This window comes from Ambystoma mexicanum, chromosome 1p, assembly GCF_040938575.1.
Source record: "Ambystoma mexicanum isolate Mex_15411 chromosome 1p, UKY_AmexF1_1, whole genome shotgun sequence".
NCBI lineage: Eukaryota > Metazoa > Chordata > Amphibia > Caudata > Ambystomatidae > Ambystoma > Ambystoma mexicanum.
In genome coordinates, this window is record NC_090921.1 from 728,840,374 (window position 1) to 728,860,039 (window position 19,666).

At 47.6% G+C, this 19,666-nt stretch overlaps 1 protein-coding gene across 1 annotated transcript in view; it reads right to left on the bottom strand.

Moving 5' to 3' along the window:
* Positions 1 to 9,701: 9,701 nt before the first annotated feature.
* LOC138507837 (E3 ubiquitin-protein ligase DCST1-like) overlaps positions 9,702 to 19,666 on the bottom strand; it is a 484,214-nt gene continuing 474,249 nt past the window's right edge. The window contains exon 17 of the mRNA XM_069625446.1: positions 9,702 to 10,019. Within this exon, the coding sequence (XP_069481547.1) occupies positions 9,786 to 10,019 (234 nt within the window). The 3' untranslated portion in view covers positions 9,702 to 9,785. The remainder of the gene's footprint in view (positions 10,020 to 19,666) is intronic.

A 19,666-nucleotide genomic window follows, 5' to 3' on the forward strand; every position in this document is an offset into this window, starting at 1 on the left:
TGAAGAAATTCCATCGGAACTTCCCAGACAAACGAGGACCAAGGGGAAGAGCAACTTTAAGAGGGGCCTTGGGGGGGAGTGCTGTCATGATGCCTACCCCCGGGCATCCGGATCAAGCCCATCAGCCCCGGGAGCAGGCATCCAGGTATTTAATAAAGCCCCAGCAGCCCCGGCTGGGGGCTGTCTGGGTTCAGTCCTGGCGCCTTAGGCGCCAGGCTCATAATAGAAATCAGTCCTGGCGCCATAGGCGCCAGGCTCATAGACTTTACTTACCTCATGCAGACCATGCTGCAAATGAATCCAGGCCAACGTGAGGCCTGGATGGGACTATTTTGCTACAGGGACTATTTTTTACTTGGGTGTGGTTCTAGGGACTTCTTACCTGGAACTACTTTGGAGGCTATTTAAACCACGGCGGAACAGCAGCACATGCTTCGTGTTTTTCTGCATCCAGCAGCGTAATGTAAGAGCTCCTAGCAATAGCAGAAAGAAGAAGGAAAGGTTAGAAAACAGATATTATTTCAATCCTTACCTGAATTCCGGATCCATCACGTCTTCGAACTTGAAAAGGACATTATTCTACACGCGTCGCATCGCCAGCTGCAGCGCTGCGCCATACTCACCAGTCCTCACAGCATTTTTTGATCCGGCGCAGCCTCCATCATTTTCTCCGCCGAATTCCACCATCTAGGGGACAAAAGAAACATAAGGTGAGCCGAGAGAGGCAACAAATACAACCTCTCCACCATAGACTTACCTGATTAACAACCGGAGGCATTATTCTGTAACAAACCGCAACTTCTTACACCGCACCTGTAAGGAGAGAGAAACCAGCAATTTAAACACACGCATCTTTTGCCGGACAGTGTTGGGTAATACAGACTCTTACCTCACACCATCAGCTGCCACAAGACAATCTTCCCTTGGACCCAGCTGCAACACAAGAAAGGAATGTACAAGAGTGAACATCGGACATATTGAATTCTTTGAACTTTATACTTACGGGTTCTCGCCTGGAACCTCGGAGTCAATATTCATCTTGAACTCTTCCAACGCCCTCAAACCAGTGAAGTAACTGGTGTCTACGTGCCCCTGCATTCCACGCAGGATGGAGAGCTCATCATTTACAAACATAAGGTGATCTTACAGAAAGTGAATATCGGTGGTGATTAGTGGGGAGAACAGTGGGGTGCCATTACTAAAATCCACGGGTGGCTGAATCCCTTTCTCCACTTGCAGGAGAATATTTCTACGGGTCAAGCAGACGAGATTAGGCGGTCCAGTCCAGTCTGTCATCTCTGCACTACGCTTCACGTTGGCGGAGGTCGCAGCTGTCCGGGTCCGATCGACGCCCCTGTGGGAGCCAGCTGAGCGTAACACATGTATGCCACCCAGCTACATGGGTTCAGGATGAGTCTCTGACGATCATTTCCCAACAGATTCCCTTGGGTGAACAAAATATTCTCTACCTTCTAGGCGAGCACGATCGGTCCTTCTATCTTGTAGGCGATGATCTAACTGAATGGTCAAATCTATGAATTCCGTAATACCCTCAGGCGGATTCACCACTTGTGCTAAGACATCCTTCAATTCACTCCTCAACCCACGGTAAAACAGGGTGGTTCTTTTTTCCGAAGGCCGGTTGGTTTCGGCCACCAACCTATTAAAAGTTGCCACATATGCCAGCAGATCTTGAGTGCCCTGACAAAGTGATAACAATTAATTATCTAATGCTTGCCCTTTTGTGTGATGAGCGAAGAGTTTTTCCAGTTCCCATTGGAACTCCTGAAAATTCCTCAACACAGGATCGTCTCTGTTGACAAGGGTTATGGACCAGTCAGCAGCATATCCTCCCAAATATGATAACACAAATGCCACATTGGATTGATCATTAGGAAAAACTCCTGGCCTACATAAGAAATGCAATTTACATTGATTCAAAAATACTGTGAACTTTTTAGGATCTCCCGTAAAACGCTCCGGAGGAGCCAAAGAAATATTTCCTGGGACAACCACTTGAACAGGCACAGACGGTGCAATGGAGGATGATGCTTGCGGATTACCCATGGGCAAGGGAACCTGACCAGCTTGTGTTTGTAGGAGTTGGCGGGCTAGTTCCTCTATTCTTTCTCTGTTTCCCACTAACTCCTTCCTCAGGGCATTAGTCTCGGAACATGCGGCATTAACCTCTGCCTCAATTCCCCCAACAAATGAACCAACTGATAAACCTCTGGAGTTCCCATGATGTTCAGGCAGAGTATATTTCAGCACGGCTTCGCGTTCTGTAACGCTTACCTTGACTCTGCAGAAACACTCAAGGAACCAGTCTAGGACTCTTCTCAGAGAGCGCTGTTCATCAATCAAAAACTTCTTCAGTGAAAGCGCTACCCTATTAATACACAATTTTTTACTAGAGTTAGTGTTGCAGACTTTAGTGCAGTGTTATCTCTCCCTTGCTAAGACTCTTTCACCAGATTTTCTTACCTAATATACTTTTGTAGTGGGCTCTCCATCCTGCATCAGTGCAGGGGCTCAAGTCCTGAAGAATCAAGATGCTGCAGTGTAAAGGGGAAGGAGAGTGAACTCTATTCACTGGGTTGTAGAGCAGTGATCCTCCAGATCTGCTTAAGCAGCGGAACCTGTTCTTCAGTAGGCCAAATGCCCTCTCAATCATGCCACGTGTGCGGACATGTGCCCTGTTGTACACCTCCTCATGCCTGTTCCTTGGCCTCCATACAGGCGTCATCAGCCATGGCGTGAGTGCATATCCAGCATTAACCTACATGGGATGGAAATGTGTGGGACATGTCAGTGTTTGTGGTATCATCTCTTGATCAGATGCAGTGCAATCTTGTGTCATCATTCATTCATCCATATGGGTCAAGCAGTGGTCGGACGGGTGGGTGATTACCATTCATGGGTAAATGTTGTAGACGGTGGCATTTGGACATTGCCCAACGACTTGCTGTGCATATGTAGTTGCCCTTGCGGAAAATAGAGGTTGGTAAGTATGGCATTGTGCAATGACGTACACACATGGAGGAGTCAATCAATAGACTGTGATGATGTGGTTGTTGCAGGATGTCTCATGTGCAGTCATCATGTGCATTGGGGGCAGTGGTGCATAGTGTGGGTGGCTGTATTGGCAGTGGTGCATATTGTGACTGGCTGTATTGAGTGGCTCAAGTTGTATGGCCTTGTGGTAGTAGTGGTTGTATGTCTCATTTGGCAGGGTGTGTACGGGCACACTGTGCCAACCTGTGATGAGTAGCTTTGTGATGTGTGGGTTATGCTGACCGTCCATTACATGGGCCAGGGGTGATGCATGTGCAGTTGTAGCAGCCCACTCACACAGGTCATTGCCCTGGACACACAGCCCCCTTCCACAGGGCCTGTGCATTGGCAGTTGTACTCACCCAATAGCCATGTGCTTTGTCCAGCATAGCGTTCCATGTAGCGTGGCAATGTTGAATTCCGCAGGACCATTGAGTCATGTGTTGACCCTAGGAAATGTGCGCAGCAATGTGTAATCACTTGTCCGGCGTCACATACCATCTATACATTCAGTGAGTGGTACAGTTTCCTATTGCGGTACACCATCTCCATTGCATGTGGTACTGTCAGCTCTATGTGGGTGCAGTCTACTGCACCTATACAATTTGGCATGGCCGCAATGGCATGGAAGGCCAACTTGGTGGCAATGACCTGTGCAAGGGTACGGGGTAGGGCAATGTGTTCCGACACATGCCGCAGCAGGGCATCCAGTACCTGTCCCAATATTTTAGAGAAACAGGGTTGTGAGAGCCCGTGCAGCTCACCAACTGTGTGCTGATAAGTTCCGGTGCCTAGAAAATGCAGTACTGACACCACCTTCAGGAGGGGGGGGTTGCGGTCGAAATGGCAATGTGGCTGCTGATGTCGTCCTCAATCATAGCGGTGATGTACATGATTGTTGGACGGTCCAGCCGGTATAATGTGTGGATCTGTCCTGGGGTCAGGTTCCAGGGTGAGGCCCTGATGCTGGGTATTGCAGGCTATCTGCGGGGTCGTGCCAGCTGCACAATTGGGTTTGGCATGGGTGCAGGGTTTGCTAACTGCCGCCTGCGCCTCCTCCGCCTCACATCCTCCTCTGCACCATTACTGCCACCATGTGCACTGCTGCCTGTAGGTTCAATAGCCCCAGTCCCAATGCTGCCGCAGCTGCTGCCTGCATAGTTGTGTTTGGAGTTGGCCTGGGTGTGGGTGTGGCCCTTTTGTAGGCTCCCAGTGGCCTGCTGGGTCCAGCTGGGCTCATTTGCTGTACCTGTGTCCTGATTCAGCTCACCAGGCACTGTTTAACGTCATACCGCATCCGTGGCCATGGATTTTGCGCCATTTTTATGGCGGTGTGTCCATGTCTGTGGTACTCATAATGCTCATGGTGTTTGGTGTTGCCAGTAACTGGTTTTTTTTTCCCCCACCGACGCATTTTAGGGGTCCCCTAACTCCGTGGCGGCGGTTTGTGGTGGTGGTTTTTCCAGAATCGTGGGTCGTGATTTGACGGTCACGGAAACAGTGCCGGTATGGTTATACCAGTGGCGTTAAGTCCGGGTCAGCGGACTCGTAATGAGGCCCATGATCTTTCAATTTTGCTTGCTCTGGGTCTTGCCCTGTGTAGAACCACGCCTTCCCCTCTGGGAGTACCTGCTAGAGGATTGGTGGTATTTGTTGTCCTAGAAGGAGTTTCCCTGCGTTTTTTGGCCATAAGAGGGATGATTAAAGCCTCTGAATTTGGAGGATGAGCCTCGAAAAGGATGAAAAGATCTACAGTCTTTGTCCTTGTCTTTGAGGGAACTGATGGCTCGAGCTGTGTCCATGTCCGTCTTTATTCATTTGAGGTGGTCATCGATCTTCTTATCAAATAAGTCTTGCCCATCGAAGGGCATGTCTAACATTTGTGCTTGGACCTCCGGTCTGAAGTTTGTCTGAGGCTTGTCTCCTCAGTACAGTACCGTGAGCCATTTGCCTGAAACCTGATTCCACCACGTCCACTGCTGCGTCAATCATATGATCTGAGGTAGCTTCCCCGTCTGCTATGATTGCTCTGGCTTCTTCCTGGAGATCCACTGGTAAATGTTTGGCTAGTTTAGACATACATAGCCGTAGCACGCAGTCAAAACATGCTGTCATGGCTAGTGCATTGCCCACTCTGATGGTGAGAGAGGCTGATGAGGATACCTTTCTGCCCATGCCCTCTAACTTACGCCCTTCCTTGTTGGGAGGTACTGATAAGGGCGATGAAGGATTGGCCAACCTTTTTCTGGATGCCACCGTGATGACAGAATCTGGCTTAGTATGTCCCCATAGACAAAGTGGCGCTGTGTCAGGGGCTTTGTATTTCTTTTCAGGTCTTGAAACCAGAGCAGGAGTAGATAAAGGTGTAGCCAAAATCTTAGATCCAGAATCCCATATGGTATCAAGAAGAGGGATGGTAGTGACTGTCCTTCTACGTTTGTCTCTGTGCTCCTAAAGCACTGACTTTTTCTCTTCAGATGTGACTTGTAACTTGAATAAATCTGCAGCTTTGCCGATAATGGTATGAAAAGATTCCAAATCGTCCGGTGGTGAAGAATCTCCTGGAGAGTCTTTCTAGGTTTTTCAACTATGTAATCGTCCCATTCGCTATGAGTGTCAGGCTCATTTGTAATCTCCCCTTCCTCGGGGTCTGAAAAATCTCTGAAAGGATCCTCTTTCCAGTTTGAGACAGATGCGGTTGAAGGTACAATCATAGGATCTCGAACAGGTGATCTTGGCGTAGGCGATGATCTTAGAGATGGGACCCTTGTCGGTGAAGCACTGAGCGTCCTGCTCCTGGATACGCGAGGAGGCTCAGGTGAATGTGCCCTTTTATGTGGCCTGCTCCTGGAAGGAGACTCTCTAGGTGTGCTATGTCAAGGTGAGATGTTCCTCTGTGGTGGTGTTACCTCTTTCTTTAAGGATGACTTATTCATTTCCATTTGACGGCTGTTGAATTCTTCAATGATCCTTTGTATCGACTCCATGAGAACTGGATCGTAAGGATCTGCGGTTTCCTCCGTAGTTGGTTGCCAGGGAGGACTGTGTTCCTTTGGGGTGAGAAAAGGTTGCTCACCAACAAATTCTGTGTCTGAAAACTCCTCTAGAAGAATGATGTCTGGGAGTTCTGCCATCTCTCTTAAAGGAGATAGTTGGGCTCCTATTGGTTCATGAGTCTCTATTGTAGGAGGCACTGTTTTTTCATTGGATGGTGTAACATTGGCTTCTCCGGCGGTTGTTTTGGGTTCGTTTTCTCCGTGGTTGAAGGAATTGACGTTGTCGTTGACGGCGTCACTGTATGTTTCGTCGACGGTGGCTTTGTGGACGATGACTTCGTCAGCTGTGGTTTCGTGGACGATGATTTCATTGATGGTTGACTGTGTTTATCCGTCAATGGGATCTTCGTGGACGAGAGAATCGTGAACGACTGATGGGACTCCTTCGTCAACGAATGTTTGATGGAGGCTGATTTCGACGACGAAGATTTGGACATCGATGACGAGGTTTGAAGTGTCGTTGTTGTGGACGATGCAGGTTTGGTTGACGCCTTGGTCGTCGATGGGCCTCTATCGCTATAGCCACTCGTAGCCGGCTTATCCGTTGATGATTGCCCCCCCACCAGGTTTTTTGAAAACGCCTCCTTACCTTTGGAAGTGGTTGTTTCTTCAGTATGCCGTTTCTTGTGATCCCGAGTTCAAAGGGGGTATTGCCACCTTCCACTTACTATTATGAGAGGGAGAGACACTCCTTTCCACTGAAGAGGACCTTCTTTTTGCCTCTCAGATGGTTTAGTAGAATGTACAGGAGCTGTCTTGGCAGATTCTTCATCAGAAGATAGACCTTTGGCTTCTAAATGTAAAAGAAGTCTTCTGTGTCTGTCCTGCAGGGTTTTGTGGGAGAAAGTCCTGCAAATGTCACATTTATTGATATCATGAGGATACAGGCAGTAGATGCAATGCTCATGAGGATCCTATGTAGATTAGTTTCTTCATGCACCTCGTGCAGTCCCTGAACAGGGAAGGCTTTTTGGCAGTTGTAAGTTCAGCCATGATTTGAAGAGGATTTCACTTGACGAATTTTAGGTGAAAGTGTTTTCTGAGCCCAGAAACAGAGAGCAGAAAAGGCTTGATCAGGAGATCTCAAAATATATCTTTTTGCGATAAACAAACATATCTAACAGTAGAAAGATTTTGAAAAGCTCAGAGAGCTGGAGGATTCCCTCTGTCTGTTAGACTGCAGTGAAAAATCTGAAGATGGCTAACTGGGGCGGAGCTTAAACCCTGCCACCTCATTGGTTAGGACCATAAAGGACCAAAGTGAGGTGGAGGGACTACACTAGTGAATGGCTCATAGACCTTAATGGGCAATCTACAGTCATATTTCTATGGAAATAATGTATATATTTTTTTTAAAAATGTATAATTATTTAAATCACTGAGGATTCCTGGTCTGACGACGGGGAATATTCGAGCATCTGAATCTATGAAAGATACAATGCTGGAGAACTAACACCTCTTTGAAAAGCAACGTGTCAACTTGAAGCTAGCTCCCACCCCTGTGTATGAAGGTCAGTGAATGTCATGTCTGGGACAACTGTTTACAGTAGGCAACGTCTGCAGGGAAGCCCCTTTCAGAGGGAAGAAGTATGTGATTTGATAGAGACAGAAAGTCTGTTTTCGCCACAAACCTCAAGGCAGACTTGTGCTTTGATCAGGAGGCACAGAGAGCTCAATTAACCAGAGAGACACTTTGATCCACAACAGACAGGAATATGGGTGGGACTTAGTAGTACATGTTGACCCCTTACCTATTGCAAAGCACTCTGGTTATGACCTCACGCATAACAGAAGATTGTTGGTGGGGACATAGGATTGGTTCATTAAGGTAGGATTAGCCTGCACCAATCACTGGGGCCCTTTGGGTTCAAAAGAGGATTGAGCCCTTCTTTTTGAAGATCATCCGACGACTTCGAAAGGAGTAAGAAGAAGGACTCATTTGGACCCTGGCTGGAGGTACAGTCTGCCTTACAGCTCACGCCAGTGAAGGAAGGTCAGGATTTCCAAAAGGGAAGCAATATCCCCCCCCCTAAACATCTCCCAGCGAACAGAGGGAGATACCGAACTCAGAGGACCCGTCCGGCAGCTCCATAACCGGTATCCAGCCAGCACACAGCATGCCCTGCTAGGTTCTGCCAGCAAGCTTCCTAGGTGGGAAGTGCCAGAGAGTCTCTGAACAAAGGACAAGGCCGTTGCCTGCAAACACACTCCTCAGCTTTGGGCCATCCGCCTTAAAGGACGACACAAGCCCTGCAAAGAAGCTAGGAGGAGTCCCACGACAAGCATCAACCAGCATCCATCTTTTAAGGACATTTTCGAGGCAGTTGGGTCCTTGAACCCCAATCGGCTGCACCACTGACTGTTTTCACGATGCAGTCAATAAAGCCGTTCGAGACACCTCGACCAGCATTTCAGATCTGCCAACCAGCACAGAGACAATGCTTCTTGGCCCTGAGCTGCTGTGTAGGCCAGCCTGCAGGCATCTGTCCAGCCTTGCTTGCCAGACTGCCTGCCGCCCAATACCCACAGCTGTCTCCCATCTTGAACTCTTCCGCAAGAGCTGGAAAGCGTCCTGGAACCGACTCGACGCTGTCAAGCATCAAGATCATCTCAAGCACCAGGTACATTGTAGTTCTGCCTCCAAAGGCCCCTAGTGACATTTACGACTCCTTGCGCCCTTGGGGCTGAAACCAAATAAGCTTTAAGACTGATTGCTTTACCGACTACCCTCCTGTCAGTATGCAGAGTGCATCCCTTTCCTTCGTGAAACTGTCCTCTGTGATCCTTTACAGGGTGGGCTGTATTTTGTAGCGTGCTAGAATTGTCTGTTGTAATAATAATAAAGTAGGTATTTTCATGCAACCTTGACTGGACAGTCCCTTTTATCATTGGGTAATAATTGTATTTTCGCTGTGTTGCAACTAACCAACGATCCACGACCTTGCAGCTATAAGCCTGCCATTCTGTCCACGTTACCAAAATTGGACAAGGAGGCTTATAATTTACTTGTATTCCAATCTGTTCGGATCCCTTCTGGTGTACTGGGGGTGTGGGGCTGATTGATGGTTTAGAAACCGATATTCATCCCTGGACCATTGGTACCCCAGAGGTTGATTTGTAACACCTGCCTAATAGATATGGAAAAGAATGAGGACTGCAACTCCAGGCTGTACCTAAACTTGATGTTATAGATACCTGTGTCGACATGACTCTCCCATGTGTCTGATTGATGGCAAAGTGCTGCTTACTGCTTGGTTCCTACCTATGTTTAGCTGCAAAGGTTGTACATGAATAAGACAAGGGAAACTGTGAATGTTGTGGTATTTAAGCTGGAAATAAAGATCCCTTTTGCGGGTAAAAGGTTTTAGTTGTCAAGTGTCTTATTTAGTTGTGAGCATTAACAACTACAGGGGGTAGTATATAGTATACAAAAACACACACCCACCCACCCAACCACCCACGAGAAAGAGCTACATAGAAGACGCACACACTGCAAGAGGTGCGAGAGTTATCTTTGGCGAATTTGTAAGAAATATCCTGAGACCGAGAATGTCAGGTAAGTACAAAAATATTTATTTAAAATGTTAGCTATACACACACCTTTGGGTAAGGATATGTTCTACTGTGAATGTGTGCAATTATTCTTCTTGTTATTTCCCCACTCATCAGAGGTGTTCAACCCTCTCTGTCCCCGGAGATGAACATTTCTCTCTGTTGGGGCAGACAGGCATAGCACACTTTGCCCAGGTCCAGCCAGCATACATAGCAGTAGACTGTCTCGCAGTCTTTATTCTGACAGATCACCGACTTCTTGTTCTGCGATGCGTTGCACACAATGCATTTTCTGCGGCAGCACCATCGGAGACATGGGCAGCAGCGGTTAAATGTTCGGAACACAAAGCCAGACCTCTGTAGATAGGAGAGAATTTGGAAAATATCATTCAGAAATGTGTGCATATGCCTTTATTTATTTTTGTTATAATGCGCATAAACCAGGCAAAACAAATTGCATCCGTGCATCAGGATTACTTACATTGCATTATGGCTTTATTAAATACGTATGGAGTTATTGAGAAAGTAAATAAGCTGAGAGAAAGGACTAGGTAGAGTTAGTTAAAAAATGTTTAAGGTTTAATAGATTTTTGAAACAGTTGGAGGGTATCAATGTAAGTATTGTGGTGCCAGTCTGTGCACACATTGGAAGCCCAAGCAAAGGACCGTAAATATATATATATATATATATATATCAATTATATATAAATATATGAATTATTTCGATAAGAAATGCTTTGGATGGGGTTTGATAATTCAGGGGTAAACAAGACAAGGGCCCTCATTCCGAGGTTGGTGCTGGTCATGGCGCTATTAGCGCCATGACCAGCACCAATATCGGTACCGCCACCGACGTGGTGGTATGGGAACTTACCGGTCCATTCCGCCCTTTGCGGGACCGGTAAATCCCCATTTGAAATGCCATTCCCCATTCCCATTTTAGCCCCCATAGGGGTCAATGGGAAGGGGGAAGGCGTTAATAGCGGTACCGCAAATTGCGGTACCGTTATTGACCCCGGTATCCATTTGGGGGTCCCGTCCATAACGTCTGGTAAAACCAAGAGTTAAGGGAGGGACCCGAAAAGGGACCTCGGAATAGGACGCAAAGGGATTACCGGCACCGGTGTCATTACCGGTGCCCGGTATCCCTTTGCGCCCACCTTGACCACAAAACCAATACTTTTAGTGAGATATGTAATCTCAGGGGCCAAAAAATGCCACTTAAAGTGAGGCCCGCAGGTGAGACAGGCATAACAGTTCCCTGTAGTCAGAACCAGTCTCCTGTCATGGAAAAGAGACCAGTTCACTTTAAACCCACTAAGGGAAAGCATTGCAGTTACCCAGGCAATGGTTTTGCAGTTCTGTTACTTTCTTTTCACTGGCAGCTTTGCTGAGGAAAATCAACATGTCAGGCTGCACGATCGACATGAGCCTCATTACGAGGTCGGCGGTGAGCGAAAAATTGGGGGGGAATGCAGCGGTAATTTCATTACTGCCGCATTCCCATACCGCCGAAATACGAGACTGGCAGTGGGGTGGAGGATTTACCTCCAGCACATAACTGGAGGTGAATCCGCCACTCTACTGCCAATTTTCTATGGAATTACTGCAGTGGAATTACCGCTAGTGGTAATTCCGCCAAAAACCGCATGAAGTCCTATGGACTCACGGTACTAGCACTGCTATGCCGCCACTTGTAATCCGGCGGTAATCCAGCCGGGCCAAGTGATGATAAGGCTAACAGAGTTTGGCAGTAGTTTGTCGGATTTACTGCCAAACTCAATTGTGTCAGTTTCTCCTTCTGGCCAGAGAAAGGAGCAAATACAAGCACTTTTGAAATGTATCGAGCATTAGTACCCGGCGAGAAACAATCAGAATGCAACAAGCATTCTGATTGGCTCTCGCCGGATCATTACCCGGCCAAGAATCCTTCGATTCCAGCCGCCTTGTCCTCGGCGGGGGCGTGGCAGCCCCTCAGCCAATGAGGAGGCTCGAAGCAGGGCTATCCCTGCTCCGAGGCTCCCCACGACTGAGAAGCTGCCTTCGCCCCCAGCCAGGGACTGGGGTAAGCTTTTTCTTTTTCCTCTCCACCCTCCACCCTCCCTCCTCCCTACCCCACTTACCTTTTTGCTCCTGCGTCCCCTCTGGGCAATGATAGCAGTCTCCAGCAGTGTGGAGACTCGGAGCGGGCCATCCCCGCTCCGCGCTTCCATCGTCCCTCAGAGCGGACACGCTGGGAACACTTGTGTTCCCAGCACGTCCGCTCCCGATGGCCTTTCCCGGCGGCCATTTTTTGTCTTTTTTTTTTCTGTTTCGAAATGCACCGAAACAGAAAAAAAAATGCCATTAGCACCCCGATCCAACGGGCCGGGGTGCTAATGGCAATAAGACCCTCGGCGGCGGGCCAATACCGCCGCAGGTAATGCCCGGGGGCTTCGTTAAGGCCCTCGCGTAACTACGGCCCCGGGCATTACCTGGGGCGGTATTGGCCCACCGCCTCGGGTCTTATTGCCACATTATTCTCCCACTCCAGAAAGCATTGCAGGCGATAAAATGTGACCATTTCTACAATCTTAACAACCAACAGTAGAAACAAAAGCAAAGCACAGCTGACGACCTTTGCACAGCAATGGGATACCTAGCTTTGGGCATCTGTGATATATTTATTTATTTATTTTAATCATTTATAAAGAGCACCACCTACATCAACAATGGTATTGTGGCGCTACTGGGGAGAGGGCAAGATAGAAACCAAAACAAACTAAAAAAGGGGGAAGTACTAAAAAAGAAAGTTCTTCAAGGCATGGCTGAACAGGAGATGGTCCTGCATAGCACGCAGGGCCCATGGTAGAGAGTTCCATAGCCTGGCCGCCAACACCGAGAGGCGCGCCCCCCAGATCTTGAGCGCTGTACACTGGGGACTTGAATTAAGAGCTGAAAGAAGAGAATGAGAGGGGAAGTAAGGAAGGAATTATTCCTGCAGCAACTCAGGGCCAAGACCCTAAATGGCCCGGTGCACCAGACAAAGCAATTTAAAATCAACACGGATAGCTTCCGGCAGCCAATGCAAAGAGTCAGGGAAAGGGGAGGCAGAGGCGCAAAAAGGTGCCCCTGTTGCCATTCTGGCAACAGTGTTCTGCAGGACCTGAAGGCGGCGCAGTAGGTAAAGAGGTTGAGAAAGATACAACGCGTTACAATAGTCCAAGCTGCCCGCCACCATAAATGATATCACCACAGAATGAAGGTGAGAGGAAAGGTAGGGAAGGACTTTGCAGAGAACCTTGAGTTTGAAATAGATGGACCGACACACTGCACTGATCTGCTGCTCGAAGGACAGCGTGGATGAAAGTTTGATGCCTATGTTTTCAACCACCTGAGCTGGCTTAGGCAGAGGACACAAAGAAGGGGGCCAAAAATAGGCGGTCCAGAGGACAGAGCTTGAGGTCGGACCCACTACCAAGACCTCGGTTTTGTTGCCATTTAAGAGGGCCAGTTGTCGCTCATCCAGGTGTTGACCGGCAACAAGCAAGCCTGATAGCGAGCAGCTGTGTGCTCCAGTAATAGGTCAAGACGGATCACTATTTGGGTGCCATCCACGTAAGAATAACACGTAAACCTGAAAGAGTGAATAAGGAGGACCAGAGGCTCAATATAGATATTGAAAAGAAGAGGAGAGAAAGATGACCCCTGTGGAACCCCACAGGAGATAAGTGAAGGAGCATAGTAGAAAGGAGAGAGAGAAGAGATTGTGATCTCCCAGAAAGAAAAGAGCAGAAACAAACGAGCACCGACCCGGAGACGCCAGCCAGGGCGAGCCTCTCCAATAATACGACATGATCAATGGTGTTGAAGGCTGCTGATAGATGTAGCAAAATCAGAGCCCCACCACCCTGATTCACCATGCAGCACATGTCGTCCACGACAGACACCAGCACAGACTCAGTCCCACGCCCGTGTGGGAAACCAGATTGAAAAGGGTCCAAGAACCCAGAGTCTTTCAAGAATGAGCAGAGTAAATGTATCATCAGGGATTCAAGAAATGTCATGAAAAAAGGGAGAAGAGAAATAGGACGGAAGAAAGAACAGAAGAATCCAGAGAGGGTTCATTTTAGAAGTGTGATCACCATAGCGTGTTTGAAAGAGGCAGGAATACAACTATTTGACAAAGAGCAGTTAATAGCGGATGACACCCAAAGGCCAATCATCGGGATAATCCTCTTGAGGAGGTGAGTGGGATAGGGTGGGCAGGGGAGGCTGACTTGAGGGCAATGGTAGACTTCAAGATATCCTCCTCGCTAAAGACCGGACACAGGCCCAGATTTGAGAAGAGAGCAGAGGACTACAGGGGCGGTTGAAGATGCCTGAGGCCCAGAGTTCACTATTTCTGGCATATCATAGCAATTCTATCCACAAAGATCTCCACCAGAGAGTCGCACAGTCCCTGAGTAGCCTCAAAGGTGCAGGCAGCAGCTGAGGATGGTAATGACAGAGCCAGCCTAAACATGTCGCTGGGCTGATTCACAGCGGTCAGCACGCGTGAGGAAAAGAAAACGCGTTTGGGTTAAAATACTGCAGTTTGCAAAACTGTAGTAATCTTGCACAGCTCCAGGCGGCTTGCAGGACTATAGGAGGCACAGCATTAATGTTCTGCCTGGGGAAAACCAAGGGTGCAAGGTGAGCCTGTGTGGTTTAGATAGCGGCAGGGGGGCCAGAAGGCAGCCGTAGAAGTAAAAGCTGAGGCTAAAGTTACCAGTTCAGTAGCCTGCAGAGAGGGACAGATGAGAGTAATGTTGTCTACAATATGTGACATACTAATAGTCCAACAGCTGCAGTAGGGGCGGGCGACTGCAGATAAGCTGCATCACTAGAGGCACTGTGCTAATAGAGGAAGGGAAACGAAAATGATCAACCCAGACCATGGGGCTGGCAGGGAAAATTGACACCAATCCAGGGGCCCAAAAAAACAGCTCTAAGATGTTGCCAAGTACATGAGTGGGGCCAGCAACCAGTCCAAGGTCGAAGAGGGTATTAGCAAGCAGTCCCGCATATGAGTCCAGCGGGTCATTGGGGTGCAAATGAAAGTTAGCCATAATGATGAGATCTCTGTGACGCAGATGGAGATGCGCAATAGCTTCAGAACAAGCAAGTGGAAGCAGAGTGTCCACGGCCGGGGGCGATAAAGAACGCAGACATGGGCTGTGCTCATAGCAGATACGTCAATACGCAGCAAGAGAGCCTCCATTTTGAGATTATGAATGAGAGGAAGGATAGAGCATGCAAACCTGGAATGATGGAATGGGGCAACACCACCACCCGCTTTTTGGGAAGGACGATCAAAACACAGAATGTGATAGTCATGCGGCAGAGCATGCACCAGGCAGGGACCAGAGGTCTCATTAAGCCAGGTTTTTGTGATTAAAAATGAAATCAGGCATGTGTTCCTGGAGCAGTTCATAAAAAGGAAGGGCTTGAGCTCTTAATGATAGCACAGTGAGCAAAAAGCATTTCACATGGGCAACCGGACCAGATGGAACAGAAGGGCAGGGAGGAGACAGGATAGACCAGCCAGAGGTCCACAAAGTTGTTGGGGGAGCGAATTCAACAAGAACGTCGTGTGAAAGACCTATGTGGTTGACTTCAGACTTCAGCGCAGAGGAGGAGCTTCTGCTGCGCTGCCAGGGAGGGCCATTCCTAAGAAGGCTTATGATATGGGCAGGAGCCAATCAGCTGAGCTTTTGTGACATCTAGTGAGAACAGACTCGCAGCACGTGTGAGTAAGAAATGTAAAATGGACCCGTGAGGGCAGATGGATTTGGGCGCGAGACACCAGACCACCTGATGAGGCCAGGCATCCTCAGCCGCAGTGATGCGGTATACAATGAAAATAAATGTAACTAAAGTAAGATAAAATAAAAATAATAATACCATAAAATAAAATAATGCAAGCTGAATGCAAAGATTGTGAACAACCATGCGTACAACCCGCAGCCTGTAAAAGGAAAATAATACAAATGCAAAGTTAACAATGCTGAAGAGAGATATTACAGGGTATTTAGGAACTTACTGACAGGAGTTTTGCGCGCAACAGATGGTCCGCTGGCCTGGCTCACCTGGGCTGATGGGCCGGTGGGTACAATCAGCAACGGGAAGGTGAAGACGTGCAAACTATTTAAATGGTTAGATATTGACGAGTGCGAAGAGAGGACGGTGACTGTGGGCAAAAATGTTTGGACGAGCGCATATGGATCTAAGGGGAGATGCAATTCACGAGGTCCGTAAAATAAACTTTATCACAGGGTTGCCTGAGGTATGTACACGGGTTGCGGAGATGAACCACCTAAGTTCACATGAGAGAGTGATATTTAGTCAAAGGAATACACAAAGGGAGGGATTTTGAAGGAATTTGGGGGTGGTTTCACATGGTGGTGGGAACATGAGTCAGCAGGATGATTCAGCATTGATTCCTGGTACATGAGAATGATCTTAGGGCAGAGCCTCTCCATATGGATCAACCGGTGAGTGTCTTGACGAACTACAACTTTTTTCCCTCTCTTCGTCCTGTTATTTGTCTATCTTTTCCATGTCATTGTGTGTCCTGTTGAGTTGTACATGTTCCATTCCTTGGGGATATAATGCATTGTCTCTGTCTTTGAACTATAATGATGTCTGCCATGTACTCATGACCAAGATTTGTTCATGCTACTCTGTGAATTAAAATAAAAAGCTTTTTCCAAAAAGTAAAAAACACTTCCCAAGACTTACTGAAGGATTTATGTGTAGGAAAAGCACACACTGAGCTTACCATAGCACACAGAGAGAAGCGGGCAGCAACAATGGAGGTGGACCAAAACACACTGCTAAAACAAACAAGTATCAGCACAGTAGATATGCCGTATATAGCTTTAGGCCAACCCTTAAAAGATCACCTGACTACGAGCACATGCCCCCATCAAGGACCAACACATCCCCCATCACAAACGTGCAAACCAAGTCCCTAGAGAGAGAGAGAGAGAAAGAGAAAAGAGAGAGAAGACAGAGGAGATTACTTGGGAGCAGGGTGAGAAGGGTATCAGCCTTCTCACCCTGAGAGCCTCCAGGGATACAGAGAGAGCCTCCAGGGATACCACTTGGGCAAGAAGAAAAGCACAGGCAACAGAAGGGAAATATGAGGTTTAGAGAGAGAGCAGAAGAGATCACTTATGAGGAGAGAGAGGTAAACCTGTTTCTGAAGAGAGCGAGAGATACCACCTTGGAGAAGTAAGTAACGGGTGAACGGGTGACAGCTCAGAAGCAAGAGACAGAAATAGTGAAGTGAGCAAGTTTACTTAGGTCAGAGGGAGGCGACAGAAAGAAAGAGGTCTAGGGAGAAACGAGTCAGAGGGAGAGGGTTGGTGATACTAGAATAATGAGATAGATTTCCTGGATGAGAGGGAACCAAGGCCCAGGAGGGACTGGTGGTAAATCCCCAAAAAGGCAAGTATCAGGAGAGTTAGAAATGTTTTCGGAAAGTGAGGTGGAAGCAGAGAACCTTTAGAGGGGCATAACACCATACCATTCAGAAACAGGTAAGAGGTACAAGGACAAGAATCGAGAGGTTCCAGAGGACCACATTCGTCCAGGGAAGGGAGTAGTAATGGGAGGGGGTTTGAGGCAACAACACTCTCCTGGGAACAGTAAGGAGAGGCTAAGAAGAAGAAAGAAATGAAAGGCAGGACTGGGAAGCAACATACGAGGAAGAAGAGGGTGGCTATTAGCAGGGCGTTGCTTCATCATCAAGCCCCATCTGGGCCATAAATACCTTCTGGCAAGCAAGAATATGAGCGAAGATAAGAAAAGAAACCTAGAAGGCACATTTCTAGCTGACCATCAAAAGTTCTTTTTACCCAAGAGTAATGGAACCATATCAGATGTTTATTCTGAGGACAAGCAAAGAGCCAGTGGAAAAAGCCACCCGCCTTACATTTACAACAGAAGAAGATGAGATTTGTGGAAAATGCCTTTGTTTGGACACTGGAGGAATTTTAGTTGAGCTTTAGGATTTTGATCATCAGAGCTTGGAATTTTTGTTGGACTTTTGAAGCAGTGGATATTGCAGTGAGGGGACCCCTTTGGTGCAAGAATGGGAAGCCAATAACCAACCATGTGCATGGACAGACCACCACCTCATCACCTTCAGTATCCCCACTATAATCATCCACACTATCCCTGATATCGACCTGCCACCGCCACAAAAAACAAGCGTAACATAGCCTGCGCTAAATTACTTCCACTCATCCTCCCTGCTCCCAATGATCTCTCCTTCTCATGCTCTGACCCTACTGTCCTGGTAGACACATACAATCAGACCATGCTGAAAGCCCTCAACCTCATTGCGCCCACCAAACTTAGAAAACCTAAACCACGGGCCCACCTCAACTCGTGGTTTACGCCACAACTGAGAACCCTTCGCAAAGAAAAAAGGAGCCTCGAATCACGCTGAAAAAGTAACCCAACTGAAACAAACAAAGCTAGCGTTACTCTAGCTACTCTAAATTACAAAGAGGCCATACTACAGGCCAAAAGAGATGAGTATAACAAACACATTGAACAAGCTCAATCAAACACCAAGGAGTTATTCAGAATCTTAAAGCAACTGGAGTCTCCTGCCATTCCCCCTGACACCTGTTCCAAAGACAGTACTTGGTTTACTAGCATTCAAAAGGCCCTCCTCGGCAAAATCGCCACTCTCCAAACTAAAATCAATGACAAAAAAAACAGTCTGCAGACTAGTCTGCAGCAAAAAATCCTTCAGGCCAGCACCAACACTAATCTTGATACCCTAAAACCATTGAGCTTCTCACCCTTATCCACCACTGAAGTTGAGCATATCATCAACAACCTCAAACCTTCTGTCAGGGCGACCTATGTCCTGCCCCCATTATTAAGGAGGCCTTGCACAGTCTAGCACCTTTCATTACCACGTTCATAAATTCATCATTCAGCTCTGGGACTGTCCCTGACAACCTAAAGGATGCCTGGGTCATTCCCCTCGTTATAAAACCCACTCTGGATGCTAACATACCCACTAACTACAGGCCCATCACCACGGTCACTTTCCTCTTAAAAATTATTGATCATGCTGCATCCTTGCAGATCTAAGATTACCTGGAAACTAATAATCTCCTGGGACTGAGAAAATCAGGTTTCCACCCTCAGTATGGTACGGAAATTGCCCTCTTAGATCTTAAAATGCAGATTGAAGACCTAAAAGATAAGGGCAAGCTAGCCCTATTACTCCTTTTAGATCTCTCTGCAGCCTTCGACTTAGTAAATCAACGAATCCTCTGCCGTCACCTTAAAACTGCCGCCCACTTCTCAGACAAAGCCACGGCCTGGATCACCTCCTTTCTGGAAAATAGATCAATGAGAGTCTTCTCCCCTTCTGCCACTGCCGCTCCCGCACCGGTCACCTGCGGGGTTCCACAAGGATCGTGTGTTTCCCCAACACTTTATAATGTGTTTACGAAACCACTCTTTGACATATTGGATTATCTGGGGGGGTCACATATAGCAATTACGCTGATGACACCCAGATACTCATCCCTATCACAGGTGACCACAAAACTGACACTTTAGCCATCAATTCCATTTACCAAGTCATCCAGGCTTGGATGGCGCAGCATGAACTGTGCTTGAACGATGAAAAGACGGAGATTCTCCTCTTAGGCTCTCACCAAAGACTTAGTAAGCTAGATCCGTCCTTCAGTTCCTTCACAATTGATGTCAATACCATCAAAGTGGCCAAAGATACAAAAACACTTGGTATCTATATCGACCCCACTCTCTCACTTTCTAGACAAATTAACGAAGTCTCCTCTGCTGCATCATATACATGTAAGCTCATTACGGCATGTCGACCGTTCCTATCACCAGCCAACTGCACCACATTAGCCAGGACCTTGGTCCTGTCTAAGATTGACTATTGCAACACCCTCTATCTCGGCACTAACCGATGCAACATTAAC